This window comes from Venustampulla echinocandica (genome assembly GCF_003357145.1).
Source record: "Venustampulla echinocandica strain BP 5553 chromosome Unknown scaffold_11, whole genome shotgun sequence".
Lineage (NCBI taxonomy): Eukaryota > Fungi > Ascomycota > Leotiomycetes > Helotiales > Pleuroascaceae > Venustampulla > Venustampulla echinocandica.
The window spans coordinates 276174-288204 of NW_022474216.1; the positions used below are offsets into that span (position 1 = coordinate 276174).

Consider the following 12031-nt stretch of genomic DNA (forward strand, 5'->3'; position numbering starts at 1 on the left):
GATATCTCCTGTACATAGGGATCTACTTCGTAAGTACAGTAGTAGATGTCCATGCATATTCTAATAGGCGGTAGCAGGCGCAATATGGGGTACGAAGTACCATAATAATAAATGGCCACATGCTCCATACGATTATTATACCGTAGCTCGTTGTACGGAGGAATAATAATGAGATCCACCTGCCGCCTAGTCGATCTTCAGGCGATCTGGGTGGGTTGGGTTCCACGTACTGTGCTCTTTGTGAAGTTCAATACTTAATAATATTACTCCGGAATGCTCCGCAGCTATTTTGCTCTATGTTTCCCCACGAGCCGGATAATACTTCCGAAGTGCATGATCATGATCATTATTATCACTATTATTATTATTATAACTCCACAGTTTGCACATGGCACTCTCGGAATCGAAGGACCCCTGGCAAAGCACGGTCATGAGATACCTAGCCACACCCTGGCAAACGTCCTGTCCAAGCCCTCACCGCAGTATTCCCGGGCGGGTTCTGCATCGAATGTTCGATAATAATGAGAGACTTCTGGTCATTGGCAGGTGTCATCGGCCATGTGGGTGTGATGGGATCGCCCGGGCGCAGATACGGCCGTACACGAGGCGACCTGCAAGGCTACTAATCTCTCTCATCAGACTCGTCGACGCTACAGTACTACAGAGTGCGGAGGCTTGAGAGTCCTAGCCTCTTCGGACGGTGGTTGCTTCGATCCCTTGGCAGAAAGATAGGGGGACGAAGTAGTGTAGATGTAGATATACGAAGGACAGAGTAGGGGGTGTTCGTGGGCCCACGCCAATACAAGCAATCCCTGCTGGCACGAGTCCCAGACTCCCAGACTCCCAGATTATGATTCCCAGCTCGTCCGCCTCCGCCTGAGCGTCGTGAAGAGGTTCGCGCCCGCGTGGACGGTACTGGGAATGGTTAGGTGGGATCCTTGGAGTCGCAGCGCTGCTTCTATCGGCGACTCTCCTCCGTAGTGCGGAGAAAACGCCATGCCACGCCTGTGTCTGGTGCTGTAGATCATCATTATTATTCTTCCACCACGTCCCCGTCAACACACAGTAGTCAAACTCGCTGAGGGGACTACTGTTGGAGCTTAAGTTTCCCGTCGACTAGATTCAGGGGCTATGGCTGCAGCTGTAACCACACCTCGTTCTCGCACGTTTGAGTTGCACAACTTCTGGCATACGGTACATGTACTGTGCTTAGGTTAGGCAAAAGGTACGCAGGATATTTTGCATACAGAGTACGTACCCCTACCTTAGTTAGTACGGACTACGTACAGTACTGCGGCAAGGACGAAAAGCACCGCAATCTGGTTCATCTTCAACTCGTCCGAGGTACGTACGTCGTAGTAATAGTGCCGATCTTAACAGGTACAGTACCGGTGACGGTAGGTAGCGGGGTTCTAATTGTAGTGGACTTTACGTATTACAATCAACCCGAGGGCCGCCCCGTGGCGTTCAACCATAAACTGTAGATGTTCAGTACTAGTAGTAGTTCCACTACTCCGTATGTGTATGTTCAAACCTGTGCTCAGTAGTAGCTCGATGTTCGGGAACTTCAGCTCTCCAGAGGATGTTCCAGTTCTCCGCTTTGCCCCACCCAAAATCGCACACCCAAAGCCACCTCGGCCTGATGAAGATCCAATTCATGCATGGAACCAAACACATTTGCGCCTTGACCCCAAAACCCGGATCCTGCCACTGCTAGCTCCCTGTCACCATGAGCCGTGAGAAAGAGGCGCAACATCTTCGGTGCCAAGTGTCGAAATCGCGCTGTCAAAGCTTTGCGACATCCCAACAAGCGCGGAGAGTTGCACGTTCGAGACGTTGTAACTTGTCAGAGACTCAGAGCCAGAGGTGAGGCTTTCCAGGGGCCGTGGACTAGCAAGAGCAGTAGAGTAACTACTAGACACCAAAACCAATAACCAGCATGCCGTCCCGTCTGCAGGTTTCTCTGGCCCGGCTCTGCCTGCCTCTGCCATCGGCTAGCCTTGAAGCGCCGTACAGTGTCTATATCTTCAAGTCCGTTTCCCTTGGCCGGGAGCTTATTAAAAGGACCCTGATATTTTCAACGGCCCTTTGTACAGTACTTGCATTTCTACCCATTCGGGGAACCCAAGATGGCGAGCACTGTTGGAGACTTCAAGCTATCCAGCACCGCAGCTGGCTTTACGCTCGGGTTCGGCGTGCTGACAGTTTGGGAGGCCATCAAGCAGACCAGAAATGTCCGTTCTCCTCTCCGAAGCGTATATATCTATATGGTGTGGGGGGAAATTGTGGCCAATCTTGCAATCGGAATCATCGGTTGGCTATTTCTTGATGGCAAACTGTCGCCAACGTAAGACTCCATTGTTTAGAGTAATGAAAAGGAGCTAATAAATGTAGCGTTCCTGTCCTGTTTGGTATCTTGTTTCTCTGGGTCTTCGAGATACAGTTTTTGATGCAAATTATTATCAATCGGATTGCTGTTCTGGGGGATAACCGTCAACTGATCTGGAAACTCAAGGTGTGTGGCAGTTGATGCTTCCGTAAACAAGATGCCTGACTGTTTGCAAAGTGGGGAACTGCCCTGATTATAACTCTCGTCAACATTGCTGTCATGATTATTTGGATTCCGGCTCATGTCGTTCCTCCTCCTATGCCTATGTAAGCATGAACTCCTCAGACACCGAAGGCCTCCCTCTAACTCCTTTAGTTTCGTTGAAATCAACAGATATTGGGACCGGACCTCTAAGGTCATCATCCTTCTGGTAGACGCAGGACTGAACTACTATTTCCTCCGGGTGGTGCGAAACCGACTTGTTAAATATCATGGCTTGACAAAGTACGCACCTCTTATAAGCTTTAACGCGAAGCTCATGGTGCTTTCCATCGGGATGGATGTAAGTCAACTTCGGCCGTACATGACGGATAGCTGCTAACCATGCTGTAGCTAATGCTTATTCTCCTCATGTCGCTCCGTAATCAAGTCGTCTACATCCAATTCCATCCTGTCGCCTACATGGTTAAGCTCAATATCGAGATGACCATGGCCCGCCTAATCACCAAACTAGCCCAAAACTCTGTTAACGACAGAGTGGCTGGTTTCACCTCCTCCCACAACCAGTACTCAAGAAGTCGCCACGACACCGAGGACCCGCATACGTTGAAGCCGGTGGCTCTTTCTGGAATCCATACGAGTGTTACCTCGAAGCATAATACGGGACTGGATGATGGTGACGGCATTCGGACGACGAAGGAGGTGCATGTTCAAGTTAATCATGCACGAAATGGAGCCCGACACCATAGCGATGATGAATTGCCGTTAGCGCCAGGGCCGCAGCAGAAGGACTTGGATGCACAAGTCTGGGAACGTTGATTGATACTGGACTCGGGTAGCTTGGTGGCCATATGAATTTCGGTTGATATAATTCCCTATATTTGTACTTAATTAGCCGTCGCTTGAATCGATACGAGTCTTTGAGTGGAAAGCTTTGTTTTATGCCAATTCCTTCACCGTGACTAATAGGGTTGCTACTAGAGGAAGCAATCGTTAAATTGCCACCCCCGTCTAGCAATGCTGCCCAAGCCTACGTACTACCTTTGGCAAATGTAAATCTCCAACTGGGCATTCATCACTTAGTTTCGTCCGACATTGGTACGCCTATCGGCATTTTGTCCGGTCATACCTCAGCGCAGTAGCGGAGGCGAATCGCTTCTAAAGTTGCTAGTGCCCAACTCGCCGTAAGGCTCAAGTTGAGTAGCGAGCGATGAATAGGGTAGATACCTAGCTATGTGGATTCTGTATAGTTCTTTGCAATAAAGAGATGCAATTGCTGCTGTTTAAATATTCAAGCGATCCTTCACTAAACCGCTGGACAGTTTTGATACAGAGTGCTCCATATTTGATTTGCTGAAGCTTGCGCCACAGCAACCACAACTTGGTTTTGAGACCTGCAGCTATGATGGCATGTGGCTGAGATCCCCGTGCTCCGCCAACCTGAGACAAAGCGACAACGACCTCATATTCTCGACCCAAGGTTCTACCCTATCTTCTATCTAAATTGCAAGTTACAGCTCTTTCTCTCTCTTTTTCTTTTCAATTCAACATCGTCACCATTCAAAAATTGACACTACCCGCTAAGTATTGCCAGGATGTTGGAATACTTCACCTACAAGAAATTCAAGAAGCACCAGGCGCAGAAGAAGGCTGCGGATCTCAAAGCACAAAACCAAGCGCCCCCGCCTCTCCTAGATGACGAAGACCAGGCATTCCTCGAGCGCGTCGTGTCTGCCGAGGGCACGCCGCCTCCATTACCAGAACGCCCTCGCGGATTGGGAGTCGAGGCTGGAGATACCAGGGATAATGGGTCGCAGATGGTAGTCCACGACCATGACGATGCGCCATCCACTGCTGAGAAGGGGCGTACTCATATAGACAAAGGCAAAGGAAAGGAAGCCGACAAAGCAGCCGAGAAGAAGAAATCAAACCGCTTCTCGTTTCTCCAACGAAGCGGCACCAAGAAGGTATATCTCCTTCCACGTCCTTGTATCTACAGCAAACTGACCAGCGCCGTAGAACAAACCTGACCTCAAACCTGCTCACGTTGTGCCCAATTCTGAAGCCCACCGTGAGGAAGACGACCTAAGCACCATCCTTGAAGACCTCAACCTCTCCGCCCAAAACAATCGTGCATTCTCCCTCTCCGCCGAATCCCAAGAGCTCGTCGGCAAATTCACAGTCATCCTGAAAGACCTAATAAACGGCGTCCCAACGGCGTACGACGACCTAATCCATCTGTTGGATAACAGCCAAGGCACTTTATCAAAGAACTATGACAAATTACCTAGTTTCCTAAAGAAACTAATCACCCAACTACCTGATAAGGTGACGAAGAATTTGGCGCCCGAACTGCTGGCTGTAGCCGCGGAGGCTCAGGCGCTTGATCTGGGTGCTACTGCGGCTGGAGCTGGAGCGGGTCTGGCTGGCGCAGCGAAGAGCTTCTTCACGCCGAGTACGTTGAAGGACCTAGTTACGAAACCTGGGGCCGTGGCCGGTTTACTGAAAACGATCATGAATGCTTTGAAATATCGATGGCCTGCCTTTATGGGGACGAATGTGTTGTTGAGTCTGGGGCTGTTCGGTATGTCTCTCTTATATTTTGTCGTCCCACGTAACCGTAGATGAGCTAATTCTGATCACCCAAACAGTCCTACTCTTCTTCTTCTGGTACTGCCATAAGCGAGGCCGTGAAGTGCGTCTTGAGCGCGAAGGGCACGTAAATTCTGACGGCCGCATCGTTGATGTTGGGGATGAAAATGCACTTGGCAGTTCCCCAGCTTCCCATCATCACGAGCGAGGTGACGAGCGACCTCATTCATCGAGCAGACATCACACCCACCCTAGCAGTAGTAGCAGGCCGAGCAGCTCGCGCCATAGCGGTTCCCATCTTAAGACTGATGGCCGTGACCGTGACCGCGACGATGGCCGCAGGCGGTCGAGGAGCTCGAGGAAGTCGGCAGAACGGTCTGAGAGGGAGCGTTGATGAAAACGCAAGGCATGAATAAAACGATTTGATACCCCTTAGCTATGGCATGCGCTTGCTCTTAGTCGCTTCAATATTATTTTGCGTATTTAATCCCACAATAACTAGTGTCATTTAATCAGTCACATAACTAATTTCCTCCGCGGCATTTTACTCCTTACCTAGAATCCATTTCTAAGGGGTACTGCTTCATATGGTAGTTTGCCTAAGGCCCCGATTCAAAGGCGTGACAAAATTAAAGAGGCTTTGTCCCTACATAGGTCGCGATATCAACTCTCCTTGCTCTCTATTCTTGTCACATCCCCCATCCTGCTTACCCACCTTTTCAATCAGTCCTACCCGTTCAACCCATACTTCTGTCCTTACGGTTTGCATTCTCTCTAAGTTGCTTCCGAACCCTTGATCCTTTAATTTGATCATTCAGAATTGCAGGCATACCGTGCTTGACCAGGCCGACTCATGTCGACCAAAATCGCCGCTCCGACCGGATTGGCCCAGCTTCTAAGCTCTAAAAAATACAGTGACCTGAAACTTGTCTGTCAGGGGCAGGAGTTCAACGTGCACAAAGCAATTGTGTGCTCCCAATCTCCAGTGCTCGCAGCGGCTGTTGATGGTGACTTTCAGGTATTCCTACGACTCTCCAAGAAATAAGTCGATCAAATGTCTTACGAGCCGTTCTAGGAGGCGAGGACCAATACTATAGACATCAAAGAGTTCGACGCTTGGACTGTTGAACGGATGGTCGCATTTATGTATATGAAAGACTATGACCTTGACGCGGAAGAGAGGCAGCTTGAAAGCGTATTTGAGCCTGACAACACGACCGTAGGAGCAATCGACCAAGGTAAGGGATATACCTCCCACGATGAAAGAGCCTAATCAATAACCGATCACAAAATACAGACGATAAAGACGATTCTTCTCTCCCTCCATCAACACCCTTGGATTCTCACCTTACGGCACCACCGGGTGTGATCTTGCTCGGTCATGTTCAAGTCAACGCGATCGCAGACTACTACAACGTGCCATTATTGAAAGAGCTTGCGAATACGAAAATCCAGAGGATCCTTGACGAAGACTGGTCCCCGAATGGCTTTCTTGACGCCGTTAAGGGGGTCCTCCACTCAACCAGCGATATCGAGTTACACAAGATCATGGCTTCAACAGCTACCCAGCACGTCGACGAACTCATCGAGCTCGACGACTTCGGCAAGGCTCTAGACATGAGTGATTTCGCCTTTGGCATTATGCGGAACACGATTACAGCATTCCAGGCCAAAGTGGAATCAACCACTACGGAACTGCAAGATATGTCCGACTACGCCATGACATTGTTAACGCATGAGTCAATGCAAAGGAGGGAGGCTAATAGGGCAAATCGCACTATCGAAAACTTTGCGGCTTGTCGCACGATACTTGGTAATACCAAGGCTTGTCGTAATGTTCATTGTAGCGCAGAGTTCAATTGCTATATCGAAAGCGGTGGTTCGCCTCGAGAGCCAAAATACACACTCCGCTGCTCGTGGTGCTACTGCAGACATAGGGGGTAATGGATTGTAGCAGCAAGTGATGGAGTGGGCTTCCAAAACGTAATGAACGCGGGACTACAGGGTGATGGATCAGGGCTATGTACGGCCTTTAGACTACACATCGATGTAGCCATTAGTCGCGAATTAATACAAACGCCATCACTGTAGGTTCCACACTCGTTAAACATCGTTAGACTTGAAGGCAAAATCTTAACACAATATACAAAGACATAGTTTTATGAGCTCCTTCTTTTCAAATGGAACATTCTTAGCCTCTTGTCGCAGTTCCCCGCTCAACTCTATAGCTCAAAGCTTGCGGCCTTCGCTCTCCGTTCCCATCCCTTCCGATCATGAAGAATGGCGAGTTTATAATTGCCACGGTCGAGCTGCCCTTGCTCTTCATGATATGTCTATGATATGAGATGACGCGGTAGAGATGGTTCGGGATCATAGTGTTTTGGTTCATTCAAAAGAAGTGCTGGCCGGCTAACCTTCAATCTCTAAAAATTCTTGCAGTTACAACTCAATAGATTCGCTCTCATATTTGCAAAGTCAATCCGACCGATCGTCTGAAGACATGGAAGGGAACCATCAAGCGAATCCTCCTAGCAAATTTAAAAGATATCCCCAATTTCCAGAAAACTCTCATAACTATGGATCATACCATAGGGAACAGAGTCTTATCAAAGGAATTATGTTTATTTGTATCCATTTGTAAGACCCGGACGCTGGTCGAATGCTTTCTGCTACTGCAGAAGGGTAACGCAAGCTGTTCAAGGATCGCATTTCAACGGCTCAAATCATATGGAACGTGATTCGGTGGGAAACGAACTTCACGAGGAAATGAAATCCTTTAGATGAGCTCAGCCATCCTTAATTGCACTACCACATTCCAAGCTTAACATCTCCTCACTTCCAATTCAAAGAAGTCTTGGACAAATTGGCCCCCTTCCCCCAAAAGCTCCATAAATCCAATATGGCGAGACAGAACCAACGCATTTTCAGCCGTATAGTTACACACTAGAACCCTTAATCCATCATCGGACCCTGCACCTTCCTCGGAGTATGCATATCTTGCAAGGTCTACAACATCTTCTATGCTCCTATCTTTGAGCTGAAACATGCATAATGCTTTGTGAAGTTTGAATAAAGCCAATGCTTTTAACGAGTCAATGAGCCGAAAATCCCCTAAGACGTACAGTGATGCGTGGCTTAGGAGCACGTTTGAATAAGTCTGGCGGTGGTCGAAATGCTTAGCTGGCTCGCAGGTGTTGGCATAACTGTTGCGCGGCGCAAGCAATGCGTACGAGCGGGAAATGAAGCTGGATAATGGCTCCGGTGGCGGCAACTCTAGCTCTAGCGCCGGCTCCTCCCACGGAGGGGAGTCGTAGATAGGGCGATGGATCTTCTTCTTCCCTTTCTTGGATTTCAAGTTTGTGATGGAGTAGTTTCCCCAGCCAAAGTTATCCGTAGCCGGCTCTTCCGCAGGCGGCTCTTCCGCAGGCGGCTCTTCCACAGGCGGCTCTTCCACAGGCGGCTCTTCCACAGGCGGCTCTTCCACAGGCGGCTCTTCCACAGGCGGCTCAGGAATGTTTCTCTCCGCAACTTTGTTCCACTTCGTGGGCTCTGGGATCGAGTAGTCGCCTGTATAAGCAAACTGGACGAAGCGCTCAAAAGTCTCCTTGCTCACATCGTCCCATCTTGCCCAGCCGGTTTGGGCCTCTGCAAAATTCCCTTCCATCAGCTTCTGAAGTGGTTCAGAGAGCTGGGCTATTGCTTTCTCATGAATATAAAATTTAGTTGGCTTGCCATCAATGTTTTCGCCAACCGTAAACTGGAAGATCCTGGAATTGAGGATCCTACGTCCAAAATCGTTAATATTATACAAAGTTCCATCGCGATCATTTGAAGGATAGGGGGTTGAATGACTCGAAAGTTTTCGAAGATTGGGGAAGTAGACAATGAGACGTACTCTTGAAATGAGGCTGGCATCTCGACTTCAAAGCAAGGCATATATTCCGCAGATTCAATGACTAGGTGTAGTATTTTGTCCTTCTTTCTTGTCTTTCCTGTTTGCAAAGAACTGGCGACGGAACTGTAAAGCTGCGTAACTATTACAATCATTCGAAAGCGTTTGACATTCTGAAGTTGCAAACAGTTGGTGTGTGTTGGCATCGCAGATGCGAGGCGTCTTGTGCTACCTCACCTGGGCCACTAAGGTAGACACAAACGAGCCTCCCACGGAAAGCTTTAACCGCGTAAGCAAACACAAGAGCTATCTGCCCATAGAGCGCTGGAAAAGCCCGAGCTACGGTTTCTAGCCCTCGTCTCAGGAAACTAATCAAAGTAAACTCATTAAACAAAGAAAGCAGCAGCAGAAGCAGAAGCAGAAGCAGCAGCGCATAGAACTAATTCGTTGATACTCTTGAATCTCCTTTGTATTGTACAAGTACTACTTATTAATTGTAGCACACATTTTAAACTCTTTATGCCTTGTTAACCTTTTGGGAAACAGGGGACTTAGGTATCTCATTCATGCATGATGCATCGATCCACCAACTCCGCCGTGTCCGCTCAAGAACGCCTAAACACCACTGTTTCAATTTCCCATTTCTAACTCATCATGGCCCTGGGATATGTTAGTCAAATCTCAAGTTTCGGTTGCACCAGGATAGCGCGAGAAGAGGCGACAAGGAGTAGCAAGGGGGGGAACTTACACTTGATGGATACCACTCGGACCCTCCTCGTTATAATCCACGCGCGACAAGAAACACTTCGAGGCGCCCTGGTCTGCGATATAGAAGGTCCGTCCTGCGACTTGAGCACCCAAGAACACAGCCTCCTCAAAGCCGGCCTTCCACTCTGGGAAATAGGCTGGGGGAGTGAGAATTTTGATGCTCGTGGGGGTTTGCGAGTGCGAGGAGTGAGAGTGAGGTCCGCTACCATAGCTAGCTTGGATGTTCGGGTTGAGAGCCGGGTTGGAGGCAGTGGTTGCGGCGATGAGAAGGGGGTTGACTGCGCTAGCCGTTGGAACAGGGTGTGGCGTGGAAGAGAATGATGCATTGGGGGTCATGGATCCGGTGCCGCTGGGCGTTGCGATATTAGATGGCAGCTCGCTCATGAACATTGTGGCCGAGCTGGGAGAGACCAAGTAGCGGCCGTTGAGAGTAGTCATGAGGGCCTCCTTGAAACCTCGAACCTTCGAACCGTTGCCGCAGATGATCAAATTGTCCCAGCATTCTTGTCTCTTGGACGTATCAGCGACGCTCATAACTACGCGGTAGACCGTGTCGGCGATCCTGTCGATGTACGGTTGGGGTGCGGCTTGGAAGCGCTCGACGCCAATCTCAACCCCACGACGGGTTCGATCGGGGTTCTCCTCCTCCCACATCTTTCGCCGTGCATCCTTCTTCTGCGAGATCTTCTGCTCTTCAGCCGGAGCTTCATCAGTAGCAGTTGCGCCATTCTCAGCGGGCTCGGCCTCGGTAGCTGCAGTCTCTTCTGCCATGGCAACGTCCTCTGGTGACTTGTCTGGCTTGTCACTCGGGTCCTTGACCTTCTCTTCGTAGAAGAATGTGGCACGAGGCCTTCTGGAATTGGGAAGTCTCTGAGGTCGAGCGGCCGCAGCTTCAGCAGCCTCCCTCTCCTTGGTGGCCTTCTTCGCAGCAGCCTTCTCAGCCTTCTCCTTTTCCTTTTTGGCTAGAAACTCCTGTGTCTTGCCGCTCGCAACAATGCTTGCAACATCAAGCACACCCTCGTCCTCAATTAGCTTATCTTCACCATTTGTATAGTCATCGTCTCCCGCCTCGGTATCTCCTCCCGGTACTCGAGGCGCCTCTGTAATTTTAACAGTCGGCCCCGATGCGAGTGCTCCAGTCGAAGCGGCTGCAGCAGGATTACTGATGCCCTGTTCATCCGTTTCCTCAGTGCCTGGTAGTGGAACTCCCGGAGGCAATATCTCGCAAATGGGGCTCTTCTTAAGCTGCTCGGCCATATCGTAGGTAAAACCATGAGGCTCGAGGAGCTCAAGAAGCCGCTTTGTCATACCCTCACCACCATGGTGATGGACACTTCCACGAGCCGCGAAGTAGCAGTCTGCAATTACAGTGACATCAACCTTCTCATACCCTACATCAATTACCGTCGCATTTGGGGCTCCGTATCCGTACGTGACGGCCAGCCCGCTCTCCATGAGAGTGAGCGCAGGGGTACGGAACTTCTCAAAGATGAAGCGCGTGATGTCCTCGTAATCCTTAGAGGTCCAGGCTGGGTCGCCGACAAGAATGATGACGGTCTGTAGAGCTGGAGAGAAGCTATTGTGGATATGCTGAAGGAGCGCGAAGAAGGCAGACTTGTTCACGATTCGGCCGGCTGGTAATTACAGATTAGCAGCAATTCAATTGAATTCCATTCAGTTCAAGTCGAGGAAAGATGAACACACCTTCAATTGGCCAAATCGCGCCCTCATCATCATCAGGATACTCAATCAACTCTTCATCCTCCTCAGCAGCACCCACTACCTCACCAGCACCGTTACCGTTCTCGCGCTGCTCCGTCTCCTTCTTCTTAGCAACAACTCTATAAGGCTCATAGGTCTTTCCATCAGGCGCAAGGAAAACGCGCGTGGGGAAGCGATGCGACGCAGGAGTGTAGGAATCGGGAAGGCCCAGCTGCGCAAGAGTAGTCTTCGAGCCGGGCGCGATCATCAAGATGTGCTCTTCGCGGAACTGAGGAGCCATCTTGCGCTTTCGTGGCGATCGTGGTGCTCTGGGCTTCTGGTAAAGGGAGCTTTTGTCAACAGTTGGATATTCAGATTTTGGTGGACGCGCTGATTGTCTTACCCTGGTCCGTGCAGGTCTTCGTCCCATTTTGGCGATTATCGGAATAACTAAATGCCGTTGAATTGTCACGTGTTGTTGTTTGTGGTGCAAGACCGGATAAAACGCCGATTGGTTGTTGTTGTAATTT

The 12031-nt window shown here is 49.7% G+C and overlaps 4 protein-coding genes across 4 annotated transcripts; 3 read left to right on the plus strand and 1 right to left on the minus strand.

The window, feature by feature from the left end:
* Positions 1 to 2129: 2129 nt before the first annotated feature.
* BP5553_09617 (Uncharacterized protein) lies at positions 2130 to 3367 on the plus strand (the record flags this gene model as incomplete). Its single annotated transcript, XM_032018240.1, has 5 exons — positions 2130 to 2347; positions 2395 to 2515; positions 2567 to 2655; positions 2705 to 2891; positions 2942 to 3367. 5 exons carry the CDS (start codon positions 2130 to 2132, stop codon positions 3365 to 3367), a joined length of 1041 nt encoding a protein of 346 aa, XP_031865539.1.
* Positions 3368 to 4143: 776 nt separating this feature from the next.
* On the plus strand, positions 4144 to 5534 carry BP5553_09618 (Uncharacterized protein; the record flags this gene model as incomplete). The annotated part of the gene is made up of 3 exons (XM_032018241.1): positions 4144 to 4515; positions 4568 to 5132; positions 5200 to 5534. 3 exons carry the CDS (start codon positions 4144 to 4146, stop codon positions 5532 to 5534), a joined length of 1272 nt encoding a protein of 423 aa, XP_031865540.1.
* Positions 5535 to 5993: 459 nt separating this feature from the next.
* On the plus strand, positions 5994 to 7084 carry BP5553_09619 (uncharacterized protein; the record flags this gene model as incomplete). Its single annotated transcript, XM_032018242.1, has 3 exons — positions 5994 to 6158; positions 6216 to 6378; positions 6438 to 7084. 3 exons carry the CDS (start codon positions 5994 to 5996, stop codon positions 7082 to 7084), a joined length of 975 nt encoding a protein of 324 aa, XP_031865541.1.
* An 877-nt stretch (positions 7085 to 7961) lies between these two features.
* Positions 7962 to 11931, minus strand: BP5553_09620 (uncharacterized protein; the record flags this gene model as incomplete). The annotated part of the gene is made up of 4 exons (XM_032018243.1): positions 7962 to 8922; positions 9036 to 9158; positions 9781 to 11434; positions 11505 to 11931. 4 exons carry the CDS (start codon positions 11929 to 11931, stop codon positions 7962 to 7964), a joined length of 3165 nt encoding a protein of 1054 aa, XP_031865542.1.
* Positions 11932 to 12031: the final 100 nt, after the last annotated feature.